The following is a 12,370-nucleotide window of genomic DNA, read 5'->3' as shown; positions in this document are numbered from 1 at the left end:
CGAGCAGGATGAGATCATTGACTATTGTTGTCGACAACGGAAACTTAAACACAGTTCATGATTTATTGTGCTGCTAAATTAGCAGGCGGTAGGTTGAAAGAAACATGATGTGAAAACAAAACAGCGGAAGTTATAATGTCTGACTCTTGTGTTTGTGTTGTCGCAGGTGGAGTTGACCAACATTCAAAAGAAATACTACAGAGCGATCTTAGAGAAGAACTTCTCCTTCCTGTCCAAAGGAGCGAACCAGCACAATATGCCCAACCTCATTAACACCATGATGGAGCTCCGCAAGTGCTGCAACCACCCCTACCTTATCACAGGTCAGAACGCACGCACACACACACACACACACACACACACACACACACACACACATATAGCTTGAGTAAAAGAAAGAAGTTTCTTAAAGTCTCTTTTTTTTAATCGTCTTTTTTTCAGGAGCTGAAGAGAAGATTCTGGAAAGTTTCAGGAAGAGCCACAGTCCGGACGCGCTGGACTTCCAGCTGCAGGCGATGATCCAGGCGGCCGGAAAACTGGTGCTGATTGACAAGCTGCTGCCCAAACTGCTGGCCGGGGGACACAAAGTCCTGGTCTTCTCACAGATGGTCCGCTGTCTGGACATCCTGGAGGACTACCTCATCCAGAGACGGTGAGGAGAGAGAGAATGAGCGAAGGAAACGTGTGGGAGGAAAAACAAGGGCAAAGTTTAGAATCGAGGTTTGTGAGAGAAAGATGTGATGCAACAGTTGTTGGAAAAGAGAAATTGAATGCGTGTGTTTTCTCCAGCTACACGTATGAGCGCATCGACGGCCGTGTGCGAGGGAACCTGCGGCAGGCGGCCATCGACAGGTTCTGTAAGCCCGACTCGGACCGCTTCGTCTTCCTGCTCTGCACCAGAGCTGGGGGGCTGGGAATCAACCTGACGGCCGCAGACACCTGCATCATCTTCGACTCAGACTGGAACCCGCAGAACGACTTGCAGGTGAGCACGACGACCCGGCCGCAGATGTAACGACGGTTCGTGGATAAAAGCCCGAAGCCGCGCAGATGAGAATATCATCTGACGAATAAATTATTCTCTGCTGTCAGAACATGAAAAAACAGAGAACATCTCTCTAATTCACGCTCGATCCTTTTTCACTGCGCTAAGCTGCTGCTTGTCTTCGCTCTTTAATATGTAGTGGCATTTGTATTGCCTTCTGGGACTGCAGCAGGTGATAAAACGCGTGCTTCAAAGAGCGACTCTGTCTTGAATAATGAAGTGAGTGCACAGTGTTACCTGACAGCCAGAATGAGGCTCCCCCGCAGTTTGGATGCAATGCATGTTTCCTTATCTTGTCGGCTGTCACCTAAACAGAACATTTCTGATTCGCTTTCAGCCTTGTTTGTTGTTACATGTCTGATTGGTCACTGATTAAACCGCAGGATGAGTTCATCACTGAGACGCTCGCTGTTAAATCCTGACAAAGAAATTCAGTCATTTGTTTGCTGAAGATTTTCAAGGGAACAGAAATTAATAGCTGTAATAGAATCGTCTGCAAAAGACCGATTGAGATTTCTGGAATAACGAGATTTAGTTTGAGCGTTTATCTCCATCACACTTAATAATGGTTTTGGTGACCTTTTAAAATGCGCAGCTTTGAGCATTTTTTAAATGTACGGTAACTATATCTCCTCTCAAAGCATTTAAAAATCAAACTGCAAAAACAGTCACAGTAGAATAAATGTTCTCTCTCATGTCTTGTTTCTTGTCCCAGGCTCAGGCACGCTGTCACCGGATTGGCCAGAGCAAAGCGGTGAAAGTCTACAGACTGATCACCAGGAACTCGTACGAGAGGGAAATGTTCGACAAGGCCAGTCTGAAGCTCGGACTGGATAAAGCTGTTCTCCAAGATATCAACCGTAAAGGAAGCCTCAACGGGGTGAGAGACCAGTTTTAGCTTTGCCCGTTTTGGGGATTGGGTAATCAAAGAACGTGAATCCTAATGTGTGAGTGTGTTTCTCCAGGTGCAGCAGCTTTCAAAACTGGAGCTGGAGGACTTGTTGAAAAAAGGAGCGTATGGGGCCCTGATGGACGAAGAAGACGAGGGCTCCAAGTTCTGCGAGGAAGACATTGATCAGATTCTTCAAAGACGAACTCAGACCATCACCATCCAGACTGAGGGGAAAGGCTCCACATTCGCTAAGGTAGAAACACCAAACTTCGGAAATACTGGAATTTAAACTGATATTTCCAGTGGAGGCAACACTGAAAACTTTAGTTTTGGCCTCAAGATCAAATGTTCAGATACTAAATATTTGTGTGAAACTCTTTTGAGTGGCTCTAAACAAAACCAGGATCTGACTCTTTTTAATTTTTCCCTTTCTCAGGCCAGTTTCACCTCATCTGGAAACAGAACGGACATTTCTCTGGACGACCCCAACTTCTGGCAGAAATGGGCCAAGATCGCTGAAGTGGAGATCGACTCCAAATCCGAGAAGGTATAAAGAAGAGCAGGAGATATTCTGCATAAATAAATCCATAAATCCATACGGTCCATTTATACACAAACAAAAACCAGAAGGATCAAAGCTTCTTTACCCTTAAAATATCGACCATATCGACGTCTTCGTGATACTAGAGAACGTCTCACCCTGTCTGTCAGTATTCCTCCCCTCTCCTCCTCCTCTCCTCCTCCTCTCCTCCTCATAAAGCAGAATATTCATTATTCTGTGTGTGTGTGCGTTGCTTGGGACTTGAAGCCTTTACGCCCTAATTATTGACCCACAGTGAACAGAAGTACTTTACATCTCGTCCTTTTCCTGTGAATACAACCAGAGATTTTTTATAAACTTCATAAACTTTGTCTGATTCAGATGAATGTTTTCTCTCTGACGCAGGAGTCCCTGGTGATCGACACGCCTCGGGTGAGGAAACAGACCCGTCACTACAACTCCTTCGAGGATGACGAGCTGATGGAGTTCTCCGAGCTGGAAAGCGACTCGGAGGACCGGCCGTGTCGCAGTCGTCGCCTGGGCGAGCGCAGCCGACGCTACCTCCGTGCTGAGTGTTTCCGGGTCGAAAAGAATCTACTGATCTTTGGGTATGAACGGAGAATAATGTGCATCTGCCTGCATATTGAATACACTCATCCCTCACACCTCGCAGCCTGAACCACGAGGGATGACACCTTCACTCACGGTCCAATAAAAAGCTGCTCGCGAACTCATAAACGTTTGTTTACAGCGTTGCTCTCAAATGCAAACTCAGCTCTGACCATAAATGTGCCAAATATAAAAACAGAGCAAAAAGTTCACTGTGTTTCGAACTGAAACATAAACTTGGTGTATTTATTGGTTTCTGTCTATCTAAATATTTTCTTTCCTCTCCGTCTTTTCCAGTTGGGGTCGGTGGAAGGACGTCCTAAACCACGGTCGCTTCAAGTGGCACCTGGCAGAGAGAGATATGGAGGTGATCTGCAGGTAAGGAGAGCATGTATTTGTTGAGCTTTTTACCTTGAACACATTCTGCAACGAGGTCAGCAGTGCAGCGCCTGACACCATATACCTGCAAACATAACGGTTTTTCTAAGTTGAAAGGAAAACCCCCACTCGTTTGTCCCGCAGAGCTCTGCTGGTCTACTGCCTGAGACACTACAAAGGTGACGACAAGATCAAGAGCTTCATCTGGGATCTGATCACACCCACCAAGGAGGGCCAGGACCAGACGCTGCTCAATCACTCCGGTTAGCATTTCACTTTTCGGTTACACCGTGTCAGCCCAGGACGTTCCAACCGTTTCAACTGGTATTAAAGGGTTCAGAGACGTTTTACCTTTTTCATTCCTTGCATCCTCCTTTTCTTGCCGAAAGGGTAGCACCTACATTACCCAGAATGCAGCGCAACCACTGACAGTTAGGTTGGAGATTCAGGCGCGTAATGATATTCATTTATCGGATTCCCTCCTCCCCTGTTAAATGACTTTAATGTGTAAAATTGTTGGCGTTCCACTTTAACTGTATCTATTCATTTAAATGATAATAACTTTGCAGGAGGAAAATGATTTCACCTCAGAACCTCCCACTCTGTTTGCTGCTGTGCTTATTTTCATTAAATTGTCAGAGCGGACAGTGCATCCAAAATCCTTTGTCGGCAATTAACTCCCCGTTTTTTTTTTTCTCCTTCTTTTCCTCTTTGTCGCAGGTTTATCAGCTCCGGTCCCTCGGGGTCGGAAGGGGAAGAAGCTGAAGAATCAGCTGAACATTCCTGAAGTGAAGAACGCTGACTGGCTGGTCCACTGTAACCCTGAAGTGGTTCTGCAGGACGAGAGCTACAAGAAGCACCTCAAACAGCACTGCAACAAGTCAGTCAACCACCGGTTTTACCGACTTCAGTTAACAGGAATCATCTGCAATTCTGTAAACGTGGCAATGTCCTAGAGAAACAACCCCTCCAGCCATTATCTGCGGCATAGTGGTACAGTGTTTGGAACTGTCCTGGTTTGATTCCCAGCTCGGGGTGTCCGTGTGGAATTCGCATGTTCTCCGGGGTACTCCAGCTTCCTACTACAGTCCAGCGACATGCAGTTTGGGCTTATTTGGATATATTTTGTCCCTAGATGGTGATTGGCTGCAGCCCTCAAAAGGAAAAGCTATAGCTGATGGATTATAAATAAAATTTCTGAGCTGCAGAATAACTGAAGCTGAAGCTACCGGTGGCTTCAACGTGACAACAACAGTACAACAAAGCTTCCGGCAAAACACAAATTTTAAGGGCAGAAAAAGAACCAGAGCGGTTGTTAAACGTATTGACACTTGAGGACTTTTAATTTCACCCTGAAGCTGGGAGCTGTTTACACGTGAAGTGTTTACTCCTGTATATCAGTTCAGTCGCAGGGCAGAGCGGTGGCATTTAATTAATTCAGCTCTCACAGAGCCTGTTGACAGAAGAACTCTCATTACAAGAGCGGAGAGATTACGACAAGAGAGAGACATGACGGGAGAAGACATGAGGAAGAAGCAGCAGTAGAACAATTTACCGTCACGCACACGTCTGGATTAACTAAGCCTGAACAAACATAATCTCTGTAAACAAGTTCTGCACATTAATATTCAGATTCTATAGGTGAGGGATGAGATTTTGGAACCGGGAGGTTCTGGTTTCTTGTTTCTTGTTTCAGATCCCCTCAGGTAAACAGTACGTGTGGACGAAAGATCATTTGAACCTAAAACATCGACAAAAAGTTTCACTTCAGACCTTTGACGTGTGTGATAACGAAACTAGACTGTGAACAGGTTACGATGAACAGAAGATGGAGTCCTGGCCTGAATATCTGCACTACACTGGGAGAACACACATATATTGGCTTTTGCCCCTAGATGTTAATTCATCTTCAGACGATGGTCGATGGGATCCACCGTTCAGAGCAAGAAAATAATCTTTGACTTCCCCTCCGTCTCTCTCCACCTGTCTGTACTCAGGGTGCTGCTGAGGGTGAGGATGTTGTACTACCTGAAGGTGGAGGTGTTGGGTGAGGCTGCCAATCAGGCTCTGGAGGGGATACCTGCCAGGTAAGAAGCTGCTTATTGTAAGAAAAGAACAATCTTGACACCTGACACTGACAGTGGTGCTGTTTCTTCTGTGTGTTTCGACAGTAAACTTGAGGTGTCGCTACCAGACATCGACTACATTGAGATCCCTGCGACGTGGTGGGACGCAGACGCCGACAAGTCCCTCCTCATAGGAGTCCACAAACACGGTGAGGGCCGGAGGAGGCGGAGCGAGATGTTTTGTAAATGCATTGTCTCACAGATGAGAACAATCATGGAAGGAACACATCTGGCATAGGTTGTCCATGTGTTTGTGTGGCGTTCACCCAGATGTATTTTGTGTTTTAAGCTTTTACAGCATCAGACCATCACGGTATACTCAGACCCAAATTATTGTCAGCAGGTCACTCGGCTAAACTGGAACCGAATATTCTGCTGTGTGTGTGTGTGTGTGTGTGTGTGTGGTTGTGTACATCAGTACGTCTTTGTCTGTGATTTGATTGTCATCCATATTTTTTTTTCTTGGACAGGATATGAGCGGTATAACGCCATGCGTGCTGATCCGGAGCTGTGTTTCCTGGAGAGGGTGGGGATGCCAGATGTCACAGCGCTGACAGTTGAACAGGGTGGAGGCGAGGGGGCTGCAGACATGACCGACAGGTAGGGTACACACGTGTTCTATGCATCACACAACCCATGGTGTTATACTCTCAGTGCAATGTGTATCTGTTCTTTGAGCTACATGGTCCCAGATCTGATTTACAGTAGTAAACCAAGTTACTGAGTTCTTTCTTGGCCCGTGGTCCATCCTTCTACCGTGTTTTAAAAAAAAAAAACTAAGTTCAGACGTTTTTGTGTTGTTCTGACAAACTAATCACCGGACAGGGGCTTAAACACAACGAGCTTTGGCAGAGATCGTTAATGATAAGGAGATGAAGCAGGGACCACTTCAGTATCCTCCACCTGCTCCTGACACTCAGTAAACCTTCGGGATGTCTGTATGGAGGTGACCCACATGAACATCAAACCTGCTGATCTTCATCAGGATCCACATCCTGTCGTCTGTTCCTCACCGTCTGTGGTAACGGGCGCAGCGGCGGCCAACGCTGGTGTCACAAACACATCTTGTTCTCTCTGTGTTTGTTTGTGTTGACACCGCCACCTCCTCTCACACATGCAGGCTTTACATCCTGGGTGTGAAGAACCAGATTAAAAACACATAGAAATACAAACATTAATGCAGCGGCTGATATCGGGGTCCTTACTTTGAGAATAACAACCAGGTCATGTTTTAATGATGAACAGACTCTGACAGCTGCAGGTGTAAAATGATACAGCGCTCAGTCGGCCACTGAATTCTAAAAGCTTTTTCCTCGGAGGACGTGTGAAAACAGCCAACTCAAGTCATTTTCCACCACTTTTCACTCCTGCAATAAAAAAAACCTTGACTGACAAAAGCCAGAGAGAATAACCGAGAGAGAAAGAGGAGAGTAAACGCATCGGGGGGGGGGGGGGGAAATTCATTTTCTGGATGCTGCTCCATCGACTGATGGCGGAGCTGTGAAGATGAGACGCACGTGTTTGAACAGGAAGCTTTGACCGTCTTCCCGAGGGTAACTGAAGTTGTCGTTCGCTTTGTTACCTGCTCAATCCTGAGCAGTTCCCAGCTGAGCTCTGCAGAAACATCTCGTCTCTAAACGTTAGCGTTAGGAAGGTTTCCTCCACAGGATGAGAACATTTAAATCGTACCAAGGAGAAGGGACAAGTTACAAGGATTCACACAGAGGGAGTGACACAAAACTTTCACTTTTCCTCAGTGCTTCTTGAAGAGTGATTTTCCTCCTGTGGAATTCCCGTGGAGGCTCGGGTTTGATTCAGACTTTCGCTTCCTGTTCTCTCCTTATTCACACATTCACCTGCGGAGCTCATCAAGACTTTAGACAACACTGTTAGTTCAGCTTTTTTCTCTCGTCTGTTGTTTTTTTCTTTTCAGTGTTTGTAAAACAGAGGAGGCGAAGGATGATGCTGAAAACAAAGCTGACGGAGGAGAGGACAGAGACGAGAGCAGCAAGGTGAAGAGGAAGATCCTTCACTCACTCACTCACTCACTCGTTCACTCACTCTTTATGTAATCAGGCAGTCTCACTGAGTTTCATTCTCTCTTTCAAGACAGACAAGTAAACTACATTTGTGTTTAATTTAAAATATCCCTGCTGATATCGTGATATCGATTTGAACAAAAATATCCAGTCTTAGAAAAAAGACTGTCGGGTGGTTGTGTGATAGAATTGTTGCTGTTGTGTTAATTCCAAACAATTTTGTGCATTTTTAATCGACAGGGAGAAGAAACCTGCTCCAGCACTGATACCTCGGACAAACCTGACAGTACAGGTCCAGGTGAGACTCGCTGTCGCTCTACATTTCCTGTAGAAGACACAAAAGAGCAGCCTCACGTTTACGATCCTTCAGAAGCTGTTTTCCAGAGTTCACGTTAACACAAACACACAAATACAGACGCTCTCCCCGGGATCGAAGGCTGTTTAGCGCTTTGACATTTTCAGGTCGTAAAAACAATTCAAGCATCATTTTCAGTGAGTCATGGATATTTTTCCTGTCATGACTCCGACATCCTTTTTAAGACAGTGTGATATCATTTCTCTCCTCTGAACTAAATCTCTGATTTAGTGCGAAAGGTTCTTTCCCCTGATGCTTCCTTTCTAAACCCATTTCACCTGCTGAGGACTTCATTTCACCGCCTGTAAGCAGAGCACAGGGGCTCAAATGTGCAAAATGAGTTCTGATAGTTTTAATAGTGTTCGCTCTCTGTGGGTAAATCTAATGAGCATCCAATTGTTGAATGTTACTCTGGAGAAAGAGACAGTGAGACGTCAGGTACTCAGTGTTCTGCTGTGAATGGAGGAGCTCGAGAGAAATTATTACAAACTCTTTCCGTCTTTTTTATATTCAAAACGTTTTTTTATTTGAAAAAAGAGGATATTTGGGATTTTCTGTGATGAGAAAATTACGTTTTAACGGCCCAGTGCTCTGCTGTGATTGATTTTAGTTTCCCAGCTCATTGATCCTCTGGTTTAAAGTCCGAAATCCAAGCGGAATTAAATCAGAATGAGATCTAAATCTTTTTAGGAATTTCTAGCCGTCCTGCGGTAAAGGCCAGTTCTACTTTTTATCGTCGACATGTCTCTCTCTCTTCACAGACTCCCAAATGTTGACTGATGTCTGCGTCCAGGATGGGCCTTTGGTCACCACGACAACAACGGGAACAGGAACGGGTGTGGCGGCTCTGCACGTGGTCCAGGCTCGACCTCTCTGGCCCACGGGCCCAGCCTTGACGGCTCGTGTGCGGCGCCTCATCACCGCCTACCAGCGGTTCACGCTGCGCCGCGAGCCACTGCTCAGGCACGACTTCCTGCTTCACGATGGCCTTGTTGGCATGGGGATGGGAGGAGGCGGATCCTCTCACAGTCATCATGCTGGCGGACCGTTGGCGTGGCAGCTGGGAGAAGAGCTGAGGAGGTGTTCCGTTGTCGCCACAGAACCGGACCCTCTGTTTCTGGAGTGGCAGAGGAGGTGATGATGCTGGAAATTTAAAGCAGAGAATAACCGATAAATACAAATGTTGTGTTGCAGAATCGAGTTTAAATTTATATTTGTTTAAGTCTTATTTGTTTGGATCTGCATATCTGTAGTTTTTATTCCGGCTATAATGTGAGAGAAAATAATATGATTACAAAAAAACAATTGCAAGACTTTTTTTTCGCGGACTTGAAATTGACGTCTTTAACATTTCTGTCTTTTTTTTTCGTTAAACATTTCTGATGCAGAGTTTCAGTCTTGTTTCTTTTCTCTTTGTCTCCTCTGTCTCGTCTCAGGTGGACTCGTCGAGAGCAAGCGGACTTCTACCGCACCGTGTCGTCGTACGGGGTGGTCTACGACCCAGAGAGGAAAACCTTCGACTGGTCTCAGTTCAGAGCTCTGGCCCGACTGGAGAGGAAGACGGACGAGAGTTTGGAGAGATACTTTAACTCCTTCGTCAACATGTGCAGGACGGCCTGCAAGCTGCCTCTGAGGAAGGAAGAAGGTATGATTTATATTTAATGCGTTGTCTGAATGTGAGAGCAAAGTTCTGATGCAAACATCAGTGATGGAGTTAATTTATCACCTTCAGAAAACTTGCTCCGTGCTAATGTCTGACTCTCCCCTCCCCTTCCTCTCATGTCGCTGCAGGGCTGGTGGATCCCGCAGTGCTCGTGGAGCCTCTGACAGAGGAGAGAGCCGCCCGGACTTTGTATCGCATCGAGCTGCTCCGCAAAATCAGAGAGCAGGTGAGCTCTTTAATAGAAATGACTAACTTCTTTTTCTAGACTAGCATCACTCAGAGCGCGTTGGTGGAAATGGTTTTCAAACATTCGACCTTCACGCTCTCTAAATTTCCTCCTCCTCTCAGGTTCTCCGTCACCCGTTACTCTCCGCCCGCCTCCAGCTGTGCCGCCCCTCCCTCTACCTCCCGGTCTGGTGGGAGACCGGCAAACACGACCGCGACCTCCTCATCGGTGCGGCACGTCACGGCTTGAGTCGAACCGACTTCTACATCCTCAACGACCCCCAGCTGAGCTTCCTGGAGGCTCACAGGAACTACGTCAAAAGACAGCCCTCTCACCTTCATCCTCAGAGTTACCATCACTCTCACCATCCTGGCTTGTCGATCTCGTCCTCTTCTTTCTCCTCGTCGCATCCGCAGCTGCCGCATCCTCACTGCTGCTTGTACGACTCAGGTCTCGGTCGCCACTCCCCTCAGCCTCCTGAATACCCCCACCAGTCCTCTCACCACCACCAGCATCACCACCAGCATCACATTATGCCTCCATCAGCTCCTTCTCCTTCCTCCTCTTCTTCCTCTTCCTCTCACCCTCACCTCCAACCTCCGCCGCTGGATGCCCACGATTCTGCCTCACCGAGCCTGGGAATGGTGCCTGGGTCACGGGGAGATTTCCTTGACTGTCCCCCTTTGGATGAATCCCTGGAGCTGAGTTCCCTGCAGCATGACGCCATGTCTGCAGATGCGTTACATGGAGGGAAAACGTCCAAAGACGCCCTCAACGGTTTCCCGTTCAACTCTGCTGCAGGAGGTCAGAGTATGCTCAACTCGTACGGCGTGGGCGGAACAGACCTGGATTCAAAACTAAGGAGTGACGTGCTTGTAGGCGAGCAGGGTTCGTCAGAGGAAACAGGGCTGATGGCGCCGTCAGTGGAGCTGGACCAGTTACAGGTTTGTATTCTCCAAACAATGAAAACACAAAATCTAACTCCCATAAACTTTTCAATTTATATATTATTTGAGTCTGGACAAACTATTAACTATTAAATTGACTATTTCACAAAGGACTTTCCCGAGGTCGTAAACGTACTTGTCTTTTTCCTCCATCCATGTTTGTGTGCACCACCATCTTTCTTTCATCCACCACCTCTGTCCCTGCAGGCTCCCTGGGACGGAACAGACCACTCCAGTCCTGCTCACCACATGTTCAACGAGTCCGATCCAATCCTGGGTCCCTCCGCTCTGGAGACCGGCTTTCTGGAGGAGGAGGACGAGGAGACGCAGGGGGGAGACCGAGGAGGGGAGGAAGGTGGAACGCTGGAGGAGTGTCTGGGCCTTCCGCCCTCATCCTCCCCGTCCCACCCATCTGCAGGAGATTCAGTGGAGCCGCTGTCCTCCAGCTACATGCTCTTTAAGGTCGGTTTCATTGTCCTGTTCCTTCAGGACGACATCAGCAACTTACAGAGAAAATGATGATGATTTCAAAAGCATTTTAAAAACATCGCTGTGTAATCACAACTCCTGCGGTAACAATTATCTGAAACCATTTGTATTTTAATGTTTTTAGTGCGGCAGACCATAGACAAACATTCAGTAAATTACTGTGAAATATTATTTTTTCTTGAACTACTTGTGATTTGGACAATTTCCCCAAACACCCACTTCAGTTATTGGATTGTGCCAGTACTTTACTATTTAGCAATTAAATGATATTACATTATAAAGAAAATGTATGAATTACTAATGGCTGCTGAAATCATTATTAAACAGAGGATATTTTTGACCCTGTGAGAGAAAATGTTTATTAAAAGCTGTTAAAAGATCAGTGAACTTTGGCGGAGAAGTGAATATAGTTTTAAAGCAGCAATATGTAAATTTGACTGAGCAACAGCGCCCTCTACAGACACACGTGGCTCAGTCACCAAAGTTACATAAAGCAAGTGGTTTAAAAGATTGTTTAGAGGAAGTTCTTTATAAATCAATGCATTATTATTATTTCGTTCAGGACATTGGTGTGAGTGAGGAACCCAGCGCAGATCAAACTGACCTGTCAGTGAGCCCTCCTCCGCCGTACGTCCCCCCTCCTCCCCTCTCTCTGTCTGACATCACCGCCCACGAGCCACAGGATAGGCTGGGCCACTCCGATATCGCTGTGAGCCTGACCAATCCTGTGGACGAGGAAGAGGAGCGGGACGGAGGCGCTGGGTTTGAGTTCGACGAGAAGGAGGAAGAAGATGTGGAAGGCTTGTCGGGGGAGAACATGGAGCAGAGGGGAGATAAAGAAGGAGATCAGTGTCTGGAAGGAGAGCAGAGTGACGCGCATCAAGGTATATTTGACTATTATTATTATTACTATTATGATTTTCTTGGTCTCAAAAGTTTGGAGGAGATGTCAGTGGGTACTAGAATTTCCTACTTCCAGATCTTGTGGAAGATCAGGAATGAGCCATCAGAATAAATGTAAAGATGCTATAATCAGATAAACCCCCCTGCTTTCCTTTGC

At 46.5% G+C, this 12,370-nt stretch overlaps 1 protein-coding gene across 8 annotated transcripts in view; it reads left to right on the top strand.

The window, feature by feature from the left end:
• Positions 1-12,370, top strand: part of chd6 (chromodomain helicase DNA binding protein 6) — a 68,221-nt gene that overhangs the window by 43,467 nt on the left and 12,384 nt on the right. For 7 of the 8 annotated variants that reach the window (XM_069531631.1, XM_069531653.1, XM_069531620.1 and 4 more), the window contains exons 17-37: positions 167-323; positions 442-652; positions 790-985; positions 1,761-1,925; positions 2,011-2,190; positions 2,374-2,484; positions 2,884-3,086; positions 3,385-3,465; positions 3,610-3,728; positions 4,186-4,345; positions 5,463-5,552; positions 5,637-5,740; positions 6,062-6,191; positions 7,525-7,603; positions 7,871-7,928; positions 8,747-9,119; positions 9,422-9,630; positions 9,777-9,874; positions 9,997-10,818; positions 11,029-11,283; positions 11,873-12,194. In XM_069531631.1, coding sequence (XP_069387732.1) covers positions 167-323; positions 442-652; positions 790-985; positions 1,761-1,925; positions 2,011-2,190; positions 2,374-2,484; positions 2,884-3,086; positions 3,385-3,465; positions 3,610-3,728; positions 4,186-4,345; positions 5,463-5,552; positions 5,637-5,740; positions 6,062-6,191; positions 7,525-7,603; positions 7,871-7,928; positions 8,747-9,119; positions 9,422-9,630; positions 9,777-9,874; positions 9,997-10,818; positions 11,029-11,283; positions 11,873-12,194 — 4,123 coding nt within the window. The remainder of the gene's footprint in view (positions 1-166; positions 324-441; positions 653-789; positions 986-1,760; positions 1,926-2,010; positions 2,191-2,373; positions 2,485-2,883; positions 3,087-3,384; positions 3,466-3,609; positions 3,729-4,185; positions 4,346-5,462; positions 5,553-5,636; positions 5,741-6,061; positions 6,192-7,524; positions 7,604-7,870; positions 7,929-8,746; positions 9,120-9,421; positions 9,631-9,776; positions 9,875-9,996; positions 10,819-11,028; positions 11,284-11,872; positions 12,195-12,370) is intronic. The other variant, XM_069531661.1, reaches the window with a different exon arrangement.

The sequence above is a fragment of the Paralichthys olivaceus genome, chromosome 2 (genome assembly GCF_024713975.1).
Source record: "Paralichthys olivaceus isolate ysfri-2021 chromosome 2, ASM2471397v2, whole genome shotgun sequence".
Taxonomy (NCBI): Eukaryota; Metazoa; Chordata; class Actinopteri; order Pleuronectiformes; family Paralichthyidae; genus Paralichthys; species Paralichthys olivaceus.
Note: the sequence above shows the minus strand (reverse complement) of the source record. Positions and strands in the feature narration are given on the sequence as shown.